The sequence below is a fragment of the Scatophagus argus genome, chromosome 10 (assembly GCF_020382885.2).
Source record: "Scatophagus argus isolate fScaArg1 chromosome 10, fScaArg1.pri, whole genome shotgun sequence".
Lineage (NCBI taxonomy): Eukaryota > Metazoa > Chordata > Actinopteri > Scatophagidae > Scatophagus > Scatophagus argus.
Genome location: NC_058502.1, coordinates 10,950,217 through 10,964,408, shown reverse-complemented (window position 1 = coordinate 10,964,408; position 14,192 = coordinate 10,950,217). Strand labels below are relative to the sequence as shown.

The following is a 14,192-nucleotide window of genomic DNA, read 5'->3' as shown; positions in this document are numbered from 1 at the left end:
GGTTTAGGCCAGAGCCTAAATCACAAAAATGTTGTTGAAACTCAAGTGATTAATCACTTCTCACTGGGACATTACTCACAATCACTTCATGGTGCACAGTAACTTTATGTTCTCTTTGGCCTGTCTTGTAATTTGCAAAGCAACTTCACAACACAAGACGGCAAGCCAGCTAATATTACTTACTAGTCCAACAACAAGAGGGCCAGCTTGGCGTGTGTCTTTGCAGCCTTTTTTTCAGTTTTCAGCTTGTCTCAAACTTGGACAATTTGTTGCCACGTCTTACTCAGCTAAAGCTCTACAAGATATTCTAGCTAAAGCTCTAGTAAAATTTGCCCTCATCACAATGCAGAAGTAGAATGAAATGGACCCCCAAAGACCATCCCCCTACTTAATTTGTAAACCCTATCCATGGGGCCACCAACAAGTTGTCCCTTATTCTTCCACACTGAAAGTGGCAAGCCTACATTACTCACTTTTCATGGGAGATTATTGCCACTAAACCCAAGTTTCAGAGTACAAGAACAGGCCTTCAGGGCGCAGAGTGGGAATGACAGAGTCTTCATTCTAGCTATTACAAGTCAGTGTACCATCAAAATGATTTTGAAGCTGTTATTCTAAGGCAAAATAGTTACATAATGTTGCTTTAATGGCAAGAGAGAGGGCATAAAGAGGTGAGAAATGAGAAGTTTATTGGATGGCATTTGAGATCGGAAAGACATAATGGGATGAGGTCACTTGTTAACACTGGCAAAAAGTGCCACATGAGGGTGGCATAACCACACAAGGGCATTCATGAGGACGCACATTCACACATACACGCACGGCACTCGAGAAATCACTCTCAAGGTAACAAGAATATACATATGTCAAACAAATTAGCAGAATCCATGTGTGCATGTTTGTGTATGTAAATCGTGAACTCTGCATATGGTATGCAGCCTGGTGCCACACTCATGTGACTGTTGAACACTTGCCAGGTTGTAAACACTCCCTGCCTGGTGCCCAACCACAGATGTCGTTTCAATCAGCCTTCAGTCAGGCTGAAAAATAAATCCTGGAGGTCCATACCTGTGTGATTACATTCTCTAATTATAGTTTGAAGCAGTAACTCTGAGATGACTAAACTAGACGGGCCCTCAGGGTGTTGCAAATGTAATTATATCCTGACAATTAATAGGCCCGTTTCTTATATGATGACGTACCTGACCGTTTTTAGCTCGCCAGGGAAGCCTTTGAATTATGACTTAATTACAAGGGAAAACATGATATACAAGGACAATAATTATCCACAAGTACAGTAACAGTAAATGGTGATTCCTTTGATGAAGTTCATACTGGGGAAAAAGTTTAGATTTCTCCTTGGAGCATAGCTGCCATACAAGGCAGAGTTTCTCATTAGCTGCTGGGTCAAAAGAGGAAATGTTTTGTGCCTGGAGTGCATCACGAAAGGCACTTATTAAAAGGAGGCTCAATGTGTTGATATCTTACAGAGCAGGCACACACACAAGCAAAAGAAGGTAAAGGCAAACTGACCATACACACTTCTAGTGGGAGGCTTTAACATACCTCTTGACATTCAGAGAATCACACTGGAAAAGGGCAAGCTGCAAGAAAATATTTTGCTTCTGATGTTTTAGAGCAGTACATGAACAATGCAAGTTAAAGAGGTGATTTTAGATGTACTCAACTGCTACCCCACTGTGAGGAAGGAGTAGCTTCCCTGCCATGTGTTGAATGGTGCACGTGATTAAATAACAGCACAGGTGTTTTCACTAAAGTTGCTAAATTGAACCTCTTCTCAGGACTGTGCAGGCACGTTCAAACTGTGCTTGATCGGCATCCCTTTCTGGACGACTCACACCTTTATCACAGTTAAGAGATAAGTGACCTTACATTATTCCGATCATAGCCCCGCCTACCTTCAACCTGAGCAGGATGAATGAAAACACCTGTGTGGGTGTGCAGGGGCTTTTTACAGAGGGCATTTTGTTCAGACTGCAGGCAAGTCAGATTTGTTTATTTTTCTTCCTCCAAGTGATCAGATTGACTTTCCAATGCGGAAGCGTGAAAAATTTAATTCCATCATCTCACATCCCCAACAACCGTGTTGTCGCGGAGCAGACAATTTATTTCGATGTCTCTGCACAGACTGTTGTTCTTCGTGCTGTCCTCCATATCGTCTGCTTGCAGCAGTATGGAGGACGAAAAACTGTCCAGACTTTCGAAAATCAATCTGGATACGGTCTGGATATGCCAAAACGGATTTGGATAGTCTGATATGTCATATAAAATAAGCAAAGGTGTAAATAATGACATGAATGCTAAATGATTATGGTGATTAAAAAAATAGTGATGGCTGAATTCCAATTAGCTCCTTCAGAGTCATGGTATTTTGCTGCTTCACTGTCAAACTGTCCTGACTTATTGTGACTCTTCAGTTGAACAGCCATCGTGAACATCCATGGACTACTGAAGTGATCTTTGAGATAAAGTAAGTCACAAGCTGAAAAGAGAAAGCAAGTGTCACGTTCAAGGAGGATAAACAAACAACCAGAATGATTTTTTTTTTTTTACAATCTGGCAACCCAAATGTTCTTCATCATCTAGTAGATCTAAGACATGGTTTAGTAATCATTACTAAAGCCCTTAAGCTTGAAAGTGTTACTGGCCACCATCAAGTCTGACAGCTGTGGTCTGCCTGGTCTGATTGGTCCCATGTCAAGGTGTTGTAGTTCAAGGGAGTTAATCCCAAAAAGAAGGTCACTGATAGAAATGGAGGGAGGAGGTCCTCACTCACACGCTACCCTCTCGTTCATACCTATCTGCAGTCTGTCTCAAAACAGTAGTGTCCATATAAGCATTGGAACAGTCTTGCTATAGTCATATGCTGACCATTAAGAGATCAAAAATGTGCTTTCAATGTAAATAAGGGAGGACAAAATTGTAAAAATGTGTGTAAAAATGTTTTTATGAAATTAATATGAGATTCCAGGAGTCTGAGAACTTAAAGAATGTAACAGTGATAAAATACAATCCAACAAAACATGGTGAGAAGACAAAGTTTTCAGCTCAGTCTTGATTTTCTCACACTTGCTGCTCCGAGTCCACTTCCATCTCTCCCGCCCTGTCAGCTCACATCTGCCCTGGATTTTCAAGCCTTTTCATATTTTCCACTTCCCCGCCATCCCTCCAAATGCAACTTGGGAAACAGAGAAGTACATGATGTGTGCGCACTGTATCTTTTGTGAGCACATGCATGTGTGACAGCGATGAAGACAGGTAGGTGAGGGGAGGCCAAGGGTGGGCACTGGATCTTGACGTGCCAGTCAGTAATACTTTTCCTCAGGTTGAGGTGTGCTCACCAGGAGGGTGTGTTACATCTGGAAAGCTCTGTAATGAACAGAAGACTGGCTCTCTGCCTGATCAAATTCCACTGCAGTCTCATATCTATCTTGCCTTCCAAAAATATTCAGCATACCAGGGGGTTTTATTGACTTGTCAGAGCAGACAGGAGAGTGCAAGCTCTGCCTTGTAAGGTGTGCAGTTAACAGGTTTCTGAAGCAGGAATGTCTGCTGATGACTTTTTATTTGTAATACCTCCTTGTGTTTTTAGTTAAAATTGATGATTGGTGAATAGAACTACAACAACATGTGCTGTGAAAGAGGTAACTCAGAGTACAGAATTGAGCCTTTCACTGTATTTATCCAAACTGGAATTAATCATGTTGGCACATGTTTCTAAAAGGAACCACACCACAAGTCTTATGTGAGATGGACCCATTTTGTGTCTCTTAGCATCACAACTGAGTCACAGAGATGAGGATTTTCTCTGACAAAAAAATTAAAAATTCTTATCTGTTGCACATTTTTTTTAAAAAATTACTTTTTAAAATATGTTTCCCAAGCTGTAACTTTGTTTCCTAATCCAAAAATAGATGGCATATGTCCATGTACCAGGGGGACACTGAATTTGAGTATGAAAGTCTGTTCATGGATGTTGTGGAGTATTACTGCTTATATGAGTCAAAAGTTGGCTTTTTTTCGCTCCAAAGGGAGCTACGATAAGACTGGTAAATTGGCTCAAATGATGTCACATAGAGTCAGCTGAATAATTCATGTTTATAAATGGGAAAAAAGAGCTGGGGTAGGGTGGGGTGGGGTGGGGAGGCAGAAAGAGGTCAATTAACTAGACCTTTGTGGCCTGCTCCTCATCTCTGCTTGGGGCTAGCTGTTCGAGGCTACATTAGCCACAGCTAACATAACTTCCCCGAATCTCCAACAAAACTGTGGGCGGTTGACTTGCATTGTGGATAATGTAGGTGCCAGATTTAACAAGAAGAATGAATGAAAGAAGAATGTGCAGAATTAAACATCTCTGGTCCTGCAGCACTGATTTTGACAATCTTTTAAACTAAAATCGTGAGTGTGACAGTGCTACTACATAAAAGCACAATTCAGGGGTACTCTTACAAAAAATCTGTTGCATTTCTCTATTTTGATGTTACCCTCTGATATTTTTTTTCAATTCACAATTTTCTTTTTCTTTCTTTTTTCTTCTTTCAAAAAGAGGGATATAAATAGGTAATTTCTACTGTCTGGATAAGTCATATCTCAACAAATCTTTTTCATTGTGCGATGGATCGGAATATTCTTTCATTCAGATGTCTGGAAAAGTCGTTGTGAAGATTTTGAAATTACTTTCAGAAGAGTGGTAAGGCTTAAACTAAACCTTCTGGGTTTTTCAAACATCACCAGGTACTTAATTTTCAGAGAAATAGAAGCTTAGTTCTCCACTTGAATGTAATGTCAATACACGAGAGGCACAAACTCTACAAAACATCTTCCTTCCTGAAGAGGCTGGTTCTGGTATTTCCCACACTTCTGCAGGATGTGTGCAACATTGTTACTGACTGGAAAGCGTGGCTTGACTTTCACTGGTGAAACTGAGTCAGGCAAAAAGAGCTATGGTAAAGTGCCAGTGCTGACAGATGCTACTCCGCTATCTGGCTCATAATGAGTTTAGCTTCTCCTTCTCTCTCTCTTTCTGTCTTTCTACTCTTTCCTCTCACCCGCCATCCTGCAAATACAGCTAACTGCATGACCATTCGCACTGAATTGCGGTTAACAGCTGCCTTTTTTTTGATGGTTGCCTGTGAGAGCATGTAATTGCATTTGGCCCTGGGTGTACATGCACTCATTAAACCAGTGTCAGTGCCCATTACATTCCACAGCAGTGCAACTCAGGTACAGAATGCAAATCCCAGGCACGAACACTGTGCTCTGTGAATGCTTTAGTACTGAGGATGGGAGTCGGCAAGACCTCAGCTCAATACAAGGCCACAAGAAGAAAGTGAGCCGCATTTATTGTATTTTTTTTTTTTTTACATGGTAAATTTACATGTGAAAAAGTTAAAAAAGAAGAAGATTTCATTTTATTTTATAAATGTATGTAAATTTATTAACAGTGATGTAAAACTGGGTGCATGTTATCATGTCTTAATAGATACTAGCCAAATATCTCACTATTAGTGATATCAGGATGTGTCTTAGTGGGAATAATTTAGTTGTTCCCAGTTGTTAGGGCTCAGGGAGGATAAGATCTGCTATGTTGGGACCAAATCCATGCTGGGATCAGATACAGAATTCCAAAAATGCCCATCTACATGCCAAGATTCAGTGTTAGACCCCTTTTGTTTTGGTGAATCATCTTATCTCTTTGCATATTGTTCTGGTATCTCTCACTAAAAACATTACGAGGACCAAACATATTTCGGTGAAATGTATCTTAGCACTAACCTGACTCTGTTTAATGGTAAGGAGGGTGGACGTTTGTAGCTGTGGTAAAAAATAAACTACAGATTCCTCAAACCCATAAAAACAGGCCTAATGTTCTCAGTGGCCTTCAGGTCCTATATCCATCAGTTAGTGTGATACGTTATGTCATGCTGTGTCCATTGTTATGGTTGGGGCCTCTCTGCTGTGTGAGATTAACCATTAGTCATGTAACAATCAGGAAGGTGCTCTGTCTGCCTGAGTTCCATAATAATACAGCAGAGACAAAGAAGGCTTGACATCTCATACAAGAGACTCAGTAATGGACATTAACTCCTGTTGCACTGCTTGTTCCTCATCACAATATGTCACGTCAGCCCTCATTCATGACTTATGAGATAGAGAATAAAAGCTGAATGTAATTCAGAAAAATGAGCAATAGCTTTATTTGTTTGGGCCCCACATGTCAAAAACACCGCAGATGTGCAACATACTGCGGGTGCAGGCTGACACCTACTGGACAAACTGCGCATGCACACCTGTATGTATGCACCACATCACATCATCACCACACCCAAAAACCCCAGGAAATGATTTGATGGATGAAAAACAAAATCTGTCTCTTGTAGACAGTTGCTCATATTTGTTCCCTGCTCACTCTGGAATATTAATTGTTGTGTAACAATCATAGCTGGAGGAACAATGAGGGGTGTACTGCTGCAGTTGTCCAACAGATGGCAAAGTCTGTCCAGTTTACAGTGTGACACAGGCCTTACCCTTGAACTAGGCCTCTCTCTGGACAGTTTACCACATTGTCATATTCAAACACCATACACAGTAGTAGCTCGCTGAGCTATTAAACCATATTTACACCCATAACATATTGACACTTCCAACAAAATCTTAAACATATAGATGAAAGAAATAAGCCATTTTCTTTCTGCAATATTTTAGACATTAGTAAACGTTTTTATTCAATCATAAATCAAACGCAGCCTAATGTGTCCCTAATATGCATCGACGAATAGTAATAGTACACGTACACGCCCTACAGTGAGACACTGTTCTGTCTGCGTGCATAACTGTTTTCTGGTGACTTGAATGATGAGCTATAAAGAGGAGACAAAGGAGTGGTGTGTGTGTGTCTGTGTGTGTGTGCGCATGGGAGAGAGAGAGAGAGAGAGAGAGAGAGAGAGAGAGAGAGAGAGATCCCTCCATCCTTCCTGGTGGGAGGTATGAGATGCGCTGCGCAGACCCGTCCTCTACCGACGCATCTTCCTGGCCTGCCCCCTCCCTCCCTCTCGCTCTCCCTCCCTCCCTCTTTCTGTCCCTCTCTCTCTCTCTCTCTCATTCTCTCTTTCCTCCTTTTCTGTCTGCCACTAGCTTACCTGAAGGGAAGTGCACAAAGCCTATAAGAAAAATCTGGCGTGTCAGCTGGGCCCTGTGCGCGCTATGCTGCGGTAAAAGGCCCGCTGTTTGCGGTGTTTACAGGGGATGTAGAGAGGGACAGAGACACCGCTCTCCCCGACGGACCGCGCCGTGTCTGCTCTCCTCTGCCCAGCCCGCTGCATCGCTGAGCGGCCTGCGAAGCACACAAGATGTCGACTAGAACGCCATTGCCCACGGTGAACGAGCGTGACACCGAGAATGTAAGTGCTGTTACCCGGGGACACAGTGCGATACCGGACATGGGAGCGGAACAAAAACTGACAAGGGATTTGGATATTTTTGCGCACTGGTCGGTGCAGGTTTATGGCAGCGCTTTTTAGTGTTGCAGAGGGACTCAACCAATGAGCACCCAGGCTTCATTTTTTTCCTCCCTTTTCTTCCTCTGACGGGAATAAAAGCTTAGAGCCTAAAATAACCTAGAATAAAGGCGCACTTTGGTTGAGTCTGTCCCGGTTTCTGTGTACAACAAAGCTAGGCTTAACAACGCACTGCGTCAGTATGCTGGCTTTAATGATACATGCGAAGCTTGAATGTTAATGTTGAGATTTAAAACGCTGCTTATGTGGCCTATGAGAAAACCGTGCCGCTCCACTCGTGCAACTGGGGGGTATTTTCTAGTCCACAACGTCAATATTTAGGGAGAGTGGGGGAGGATGTTGCCCTACTTTTCACTGGCAACGCTTGGTAGCATCGCAATGTGACATCCATCACCTATTGGGCCCTGTTGTAACTGCACACTCAGGGCTGAGGCTGAGGAGGAGGAGGAGGAGGAGGACAACGGTGAGGAGGAGGAGGAGGGAGCGTGTTATTATTCACCATTCTGCCGCCACGATACTGATGAGCAAAAACAGCAGACAGAAAGGTGTTTATTAACAGGCTGAAGAAATGGCTTACATCGCTGGAGAATCTCACATTCACTGTGTGTGAAGGAATGTTTATGAACGACCTCCCACTCCCCCTGCTGCTCTCTGTGCGCGCACACACACTGCACGCACTGCATAATAATAAGAATGCCTCTTTTCAGATCAGACCAAATGAGGACTTCTGTGTGTATGCTGACAGGCTCTGACATATCTAGGTTTGTCTGATTTTTTTTTCTTTTTCCTGGAAACAAGACGAGGCACAGACTAAAGCCTCCTTGTATTTTATTGTGTTACAAGTACAAGCAGTGGAAATAGCTGGAGGCAGTATTTTAAGATTATACCCCGATTTAGAAATAGGGCTTTTGTTTTTGGCTGTCTCTTTCTGTGTACATGTATCTGGATTATTCATCTTAGTGTGATAAAATTTCAATTGGATAATGAATTTTACCAAGTTATGTAAGTCAGCAAACCCTAATGTTAACTTCACCTGATGGCATCAGTCTCTGCCAGTGTGCAGCAGTGCATCAGCTTAGGGGAGTCCTAATGTAACTGGCTAGTGGTGCTTTAGATCTCATAGACATTGACTGTTAAGCAGGCTATTAAAGCACTACCTCAGCCGCATTGGCAATAGCCAGCCAGCCAGCCAGCCTAGCCTGCCTCTGTTGGACTCCATCAGGCAGCCCCAGGGCCCACTAGCAGCTGAACTTCATTGCATAACAGCTTATTACTCAGAGAGACGAGTGGCTTTTAGTGCAGCAAAATAGAAGAAGCTCGCTCCCCTGGCTTTCTTATTTTTATGTATGTCATGTGCAGGTGTGTGTTATTCTTTTCTGTGTCTGACCTCCTTGAAGACATAACGTCAGTAGTTGAGAGTTAATGGATTTGCGAGTGAAACAAACTTTGTTATTAATCAAACATTTGCACTCCAGATCATCTGCCTGTCCAGATGACCCTTGTTTAATTTACTGAATTTGGAGCCAAGCCAAGTGTGTGTTTGTGTGTACACACATGTGTGGCTGATAGATGAACTGGCCACACAATAGACATCATTTAAAGTTGATATAAAGAACTAAAGTCATGTTAGGTGACATTTACCCTCTGCAAATACAAGACAGATAGTCCAAGCTATACAGATTACTCTGTCACAGATCCTCTGCATCAGAAACGAGGATGCTGACCTTAACTGAGATGGAATCAAAAATTGTCTTTTCCTTTGTGTATGTCTCTTCCACAAATACACATACACACACACACACACACACACACTGCGACCCTGGAGAGTGTTTGAAACCTGCAGTGCAGCTCTCCCTCTGTCAGGACGTAGCATAGCTGACGCGATGTGCACCCTGCAGGGTGTAGCATTTCGCCCAGTGAAATGGGAGCAGGGGAGCCTGGGTAACCAGACCGAGGCTTTATTCTCTGGCTGGGTGTGGTGCTCAGGAGCAAAGGATCATGGGATCTCTGACCTGGACTGACATCAGCAGCTGTTATAGTCTAGAGAAAACAGCAGCAGAGACTGTGTCTAGTCTGTGCCAGCATTGTACTTAAAGCAAGCTGTTCCTAATTCACCTTCACATGCCATATCACAGGGACACGTGCTGTTATCAGGGTTGACTACAGAGCCAGTAACATTGTTATAACTCTTGACTCTGTTCTACACATCCTGCAGGTATTTTCAAAGGCACAGAGTCAAAGGAGTTTATATCTCTGGTTGTCAGATCTTGTCTTTGGGCTGATAAGGTCTTCAGGTTTGGAGGTTAAGGTGTCACAGAGAGAGAGGAGGGAACCTGATTTCCTCCTATGCAGTTTCTGTTTGGGCTTGCATGTAAGGTATTTACCATGTGTGTGTTTGTGTGTAAATGTGGTAGTATATGCTCACATACACTCATGCAGAGCACGGGGTCCCTTTCTTAGGACTCAGTTAATGGGTTCAGGTTTGTTTGGAACATGCATAAACCTTCATTGCAGCCTTCCTCTGCATTGTTACAGAATGGGTCCTTTACAGAGAGCCAAAAAACAGAAAAAATGGATTGTAGTATTGGTGCCTATATAAATCAAACTTCCAGTCAGGGATTGAGGATGTTGCTGATCTTCACGCGTGTGGCTTTTAATTGCAGCACTCATCGGTGGATGGCTTTGCTGAACCCCCAGTTCCCCCAACAAAGTCTGCGAGTCGCCACAGCCTGCCGCGATGCCGCAACTCCTTTACCTCCACAGAGGACCAGCCCCATATTGGTAATTATCGCCTCCTCAAGACCATTGGGAAGGGGAATTTCGCCAAGGTGAAGCTGGCACGACATGTCCTGACTGGACGAGAGGTGAGAAGAGTGTTCGTCTGTGTTTTATGAATCATTGTGGTATTAATGTTGCATCCACATGTAGAAGATTCTTCATCTTGAAACCTTCTATATCAGCCTCTACATTTGAACAATCAGGGCTGCAGCTTTCATTATCAGTTAATCTGCTAAGCATTTTCTCGATGAACTGACTAATCGTTTCATTTCACTTAAAAGAAAAAATATTTCAGATTCCAAGTATACTGAAGGTTTTGTCTCATCTGCTTATCTCATCTCACATTTCTCACTTGAGTTACAATTTTATGTATCTACCAAGGAAAAAAGCGAAACAAAAAGACCATGTTTATTTTATATCTGTTTGTTTAAGAATTTGTTTTGACTCTCTGGAGAATAAATGATCTCCTACAATAACAATCAAGCTCTCCCTCTTTCCATTCAGTTAAATTCAGAGGACTTTGTTAGTACATGATGTGTTGTTAAAGGGCTTTATTGACATTACTAGTTTAAGGAACAAGGTTACCAAAAAATATAAAGTAAAATATACAGTTTATCCAAATATTTGGACAGTACACAATGACAGTAACATGAAAATTAACTCTACATTAAGAATATATATGTTATACCTGTATTAGCCTATATACATATATACATTATGTCCTGTGTATGTATTTTTTCTTGTGGTTGCCATGATTTTTGGCGTCCTCCTTTTCCAACTGCTAATTTGTGGTCACTGAGCCTGTTAGGTCGGGATCTGCTTTCTGTCTCTGACAGTGCAGAGATATTCTGCCAGTTCATAATCTCTTTTAGGGTCAAATAACATTCTAATCTACTTTGGCTTTTAGTTTCTTCTTTCCAGTGTTCCAAATAGGCTCCTTTACATTGTTTTATAATTTGGATTACTCTGATTGGTATTTGGAAAGCAGTGTTGTGAGACTGGTCTGTCTGAGAGGAGGGACAGTTAGTCTCTGAGCCAGCTGACACAATGAGGGACTATTTTCTGGGCTCAGCTGCTGTTTGGAGTTTTTTGGACTGAATGTTATCTAGGCAGCTGGATTTAAGGTGATTAAAACATTTTTAGTGCTCTCTTTTGAATGTTAATTGCCAGGGTCTCTGACAAATTGTGCACATGTGAAATATTACTGCACAATCCTGCTTGTAAAGATTGTGTCTGTCCCAACTATGATGAGTAAGTAAACCTCATACATTGCAGTGGGATGGATGACAATTGTACTTATTTTAACCCTCCAACAGGAGGGTTAAGCCAGATTTTAACTGGAATTTGGAAATGATAAATTTTCTCTTGATTGCCTTTAGACCACTTCCAGATTTTTCTCTTAGTGCATTTACTACCATGATAAAACTCCCTGGTGATGCTAATATGGTTATACCAAGGTAGGTATAACTCATACTTTGTTCAGTGACATGGTTGCTCGTGATAAACTGGAGCGTTTTTGACATCAGTGGGTTTTTTTAGTGATGCACGGATTGACCGATCAATGGACCAAAATTGGCGGGTTTTCAGCATTCTTGGCCTGGACCAGAGATCGACCGATCAGTCTCCCGAATCCCCAATTCCAAGCTGGTCCTTTTTACGCAGAGGCCTGCAGGTAGTAACATCATAGCCACATGCTAACATGTCGTTAGCATGGAGGTTCTTCACTGTGAGTAAAGAAGACACAGATTTGTAATACGTGTAGAGCCAAAGTAGTTTTTTCATATTTACTGCCAGGGTCCAGATCTGACAGTATTTTTCCACTATGTCCAGCTGTTGCTGTGGTCTTTGTTCAGTAGGAGACAAAAGGACAGGATCATCAGTGTAACACAGAGACCACACCTCTTTCTGCAACACAGAGAGAGCCAACTGAGCACCGAATTCATTTATATACATAATAAATTAAGCTGGACTTAAAGTGCAACCCTAACGAACACCTCTTCCCCTGGTGAAGAATTCAGTCTGTTTGTAACAGCAGACATGTTTTCCAAATACACTGATTTAGCAAGATCATACGTTTTGTCTTCTATAACACAGTGTAGATGTCTGCAATAGAACCCCATCATGCCAAAAAGAGCTGAACGCTTTCTTGAAACCAGCCAAAAAATAGAGTATATCATACTGTGGTCAGTGGTGCAGCATTTTGGGAGGAATCCAGTCCTTTGACTCAAGGTGGAGTGTTTGTCAAGGAAATCTAGTATTATTTTAGTCAGAATACTTTCCCACCTCTCTGTCTCTCTCTCCCACACTCACACACACTCTCTCAAGCACACACACACACACACACACACACACACACAGTCATACACTGCTGACCTGTCAGAGCGATAGACATCCTGCTTTGGTGTGTTGGTAATTAAAGCTCCTGTTTCCCTAAAGAGAAAACAATGACCTGCGATCTGTTCACTGTCTTTCACTCAATAGGACCCAAACCACTCACTGATCCACCTCAGGTGTCCTCTCATGTGTGTTTCTTGGCCACTGGCATCCTTTAATCCTCTGATTTCCATTATGTTCTTGGTCATATCAGAGTGTCGAGAGCATAAATATGCTCTCAGGTCAAACCGGTAACAATTTGATCCGTTCTGCGTCCTCTAATGCTAATGTTAAACAGGCATATTGGGTATGCGACCCGCTGTTTGCTGAGAAGGTCAGGCACTGCTTTGTGTGCCTTTGCTGGCTCATCAGAATGCAAAGACATGGATCAGAGTGAGAGAGAGAGAGAGAACAGGTGGAAAGAACGTAACCCACTAAAGCCAACTCTATCTGAGCTTTAGTCCAGCAAAGATTTTTCTGGCAGCTAAAAGGAAAAGGAGGTTTGACTCTGGAGGAAAAAAAGAAAAAAAAAACATCAAAAAGGAGCTCTGTGGACACAGAGCAGCAGTCACTTCTCCGTGACAGAGTGTCCTCTATCTGCTGAGGGTGACTTGACGACGTCGGTGCCGACACACCTGCTCAGCTGCATTGATGGAAACATTTGCTTCTACCATATGCTCTCATCATCTAGTGTCATCAGAGTTTTTATTTTACCTGTGAACAGTTTTCTGATGTAATTCATAACAGTGGGACAGTAGTAATCAGTTATTTTATATTTCCTTTTGTCCACATTTGTCATATTGTGATATATTAGGGAAAAAATGTGCGTTGAATAGGGATGTGCCTAAATATTCAGCCTCAGGTGCAGGCTCATCTATAATGTGCCGGTTGTTCTGTCAATTGAGTTAATCGTTTGATTTGTATAATGTCAAATAGTGACAAAATGGCCATCAATGTCCTTAAACTCAAGGCGATGTCAACGAAATGCTTTTGTTCCACCAGCACTCCGAAACCTGTTTTCTTTCAGTAGCCCTTAACACACTTACACGCAACACAGAGAACAAATGTACTGAAAGAACTAAATATAGACATACAGCTGAACGAAGACAACAAAGCTAAAGATAAGAGAAGCACAAACGACTATCCAGCTGTTAAGAGGTACACATTAGGAAAAAAGTTGAGTCTAGTCAAGTGAATTGTATTTAAAAAAAAATGTCCTTAGAGGATTTCAAAATGTATACAGAATATGTCGCTCTCTATCTTTAGAGCTTTGACAGTATGAAGAATGCTGGGATAAATGTTGTATACAGAGGGTCTTCATGTGTGTGCTTTATGTACATAATCTTATGCATAATCTGATTTCAAACAGCCGACCCTGTTCCCTGTCTAGCAGCAGTTATGCCTTTTTTTTCTCTGTATGAGATATGACTTTATACTGCTAAACTAGTTCCCTTTAGCACAGAGAGATCAGGACCCTGTGGCTGTGTGAAAAACCTGACCCTG

General features: G+C 42.0%; 1 protein-coding gene across 6 annotated transcripts in view; it reads left to right on the top strand.

The window, feature by feature from the left end:
• The first annotated feature begins 6,980 nt into the window (after positions 1-6,980).
• mark1 (MAP/microtubule affinity-regulating kinase 1) overlaps positions 6,981-14,192 on the top strand; it is a 29,441-nt gene continuing 22,229 nt past the window's right edge. For 2 of the 6 annotated variants that reach the window (XM_046401724.1, XM_046401718.1), the window contains exons 1-2: positions 6,983-7,421; positions 10,202-10,402. In XM_046401724.1, the coding sequence (XP_046257680.1) occupies positions 7,371-7,421; positions 10,202-10,402 (252 nt within the window). In that variant the 5' untranslated portion in view covers positions 6,983-7,370. Of the gene's footprint in view, positions 7,422-10,201; positions 10,403-14,192 lie in introns of all 6 variants that reach the window. The other 4 variants (XM_046401721.1, XM_046401719.1, XM_046401720.1 and 1 more) reach the window with 4 other exon arrangements.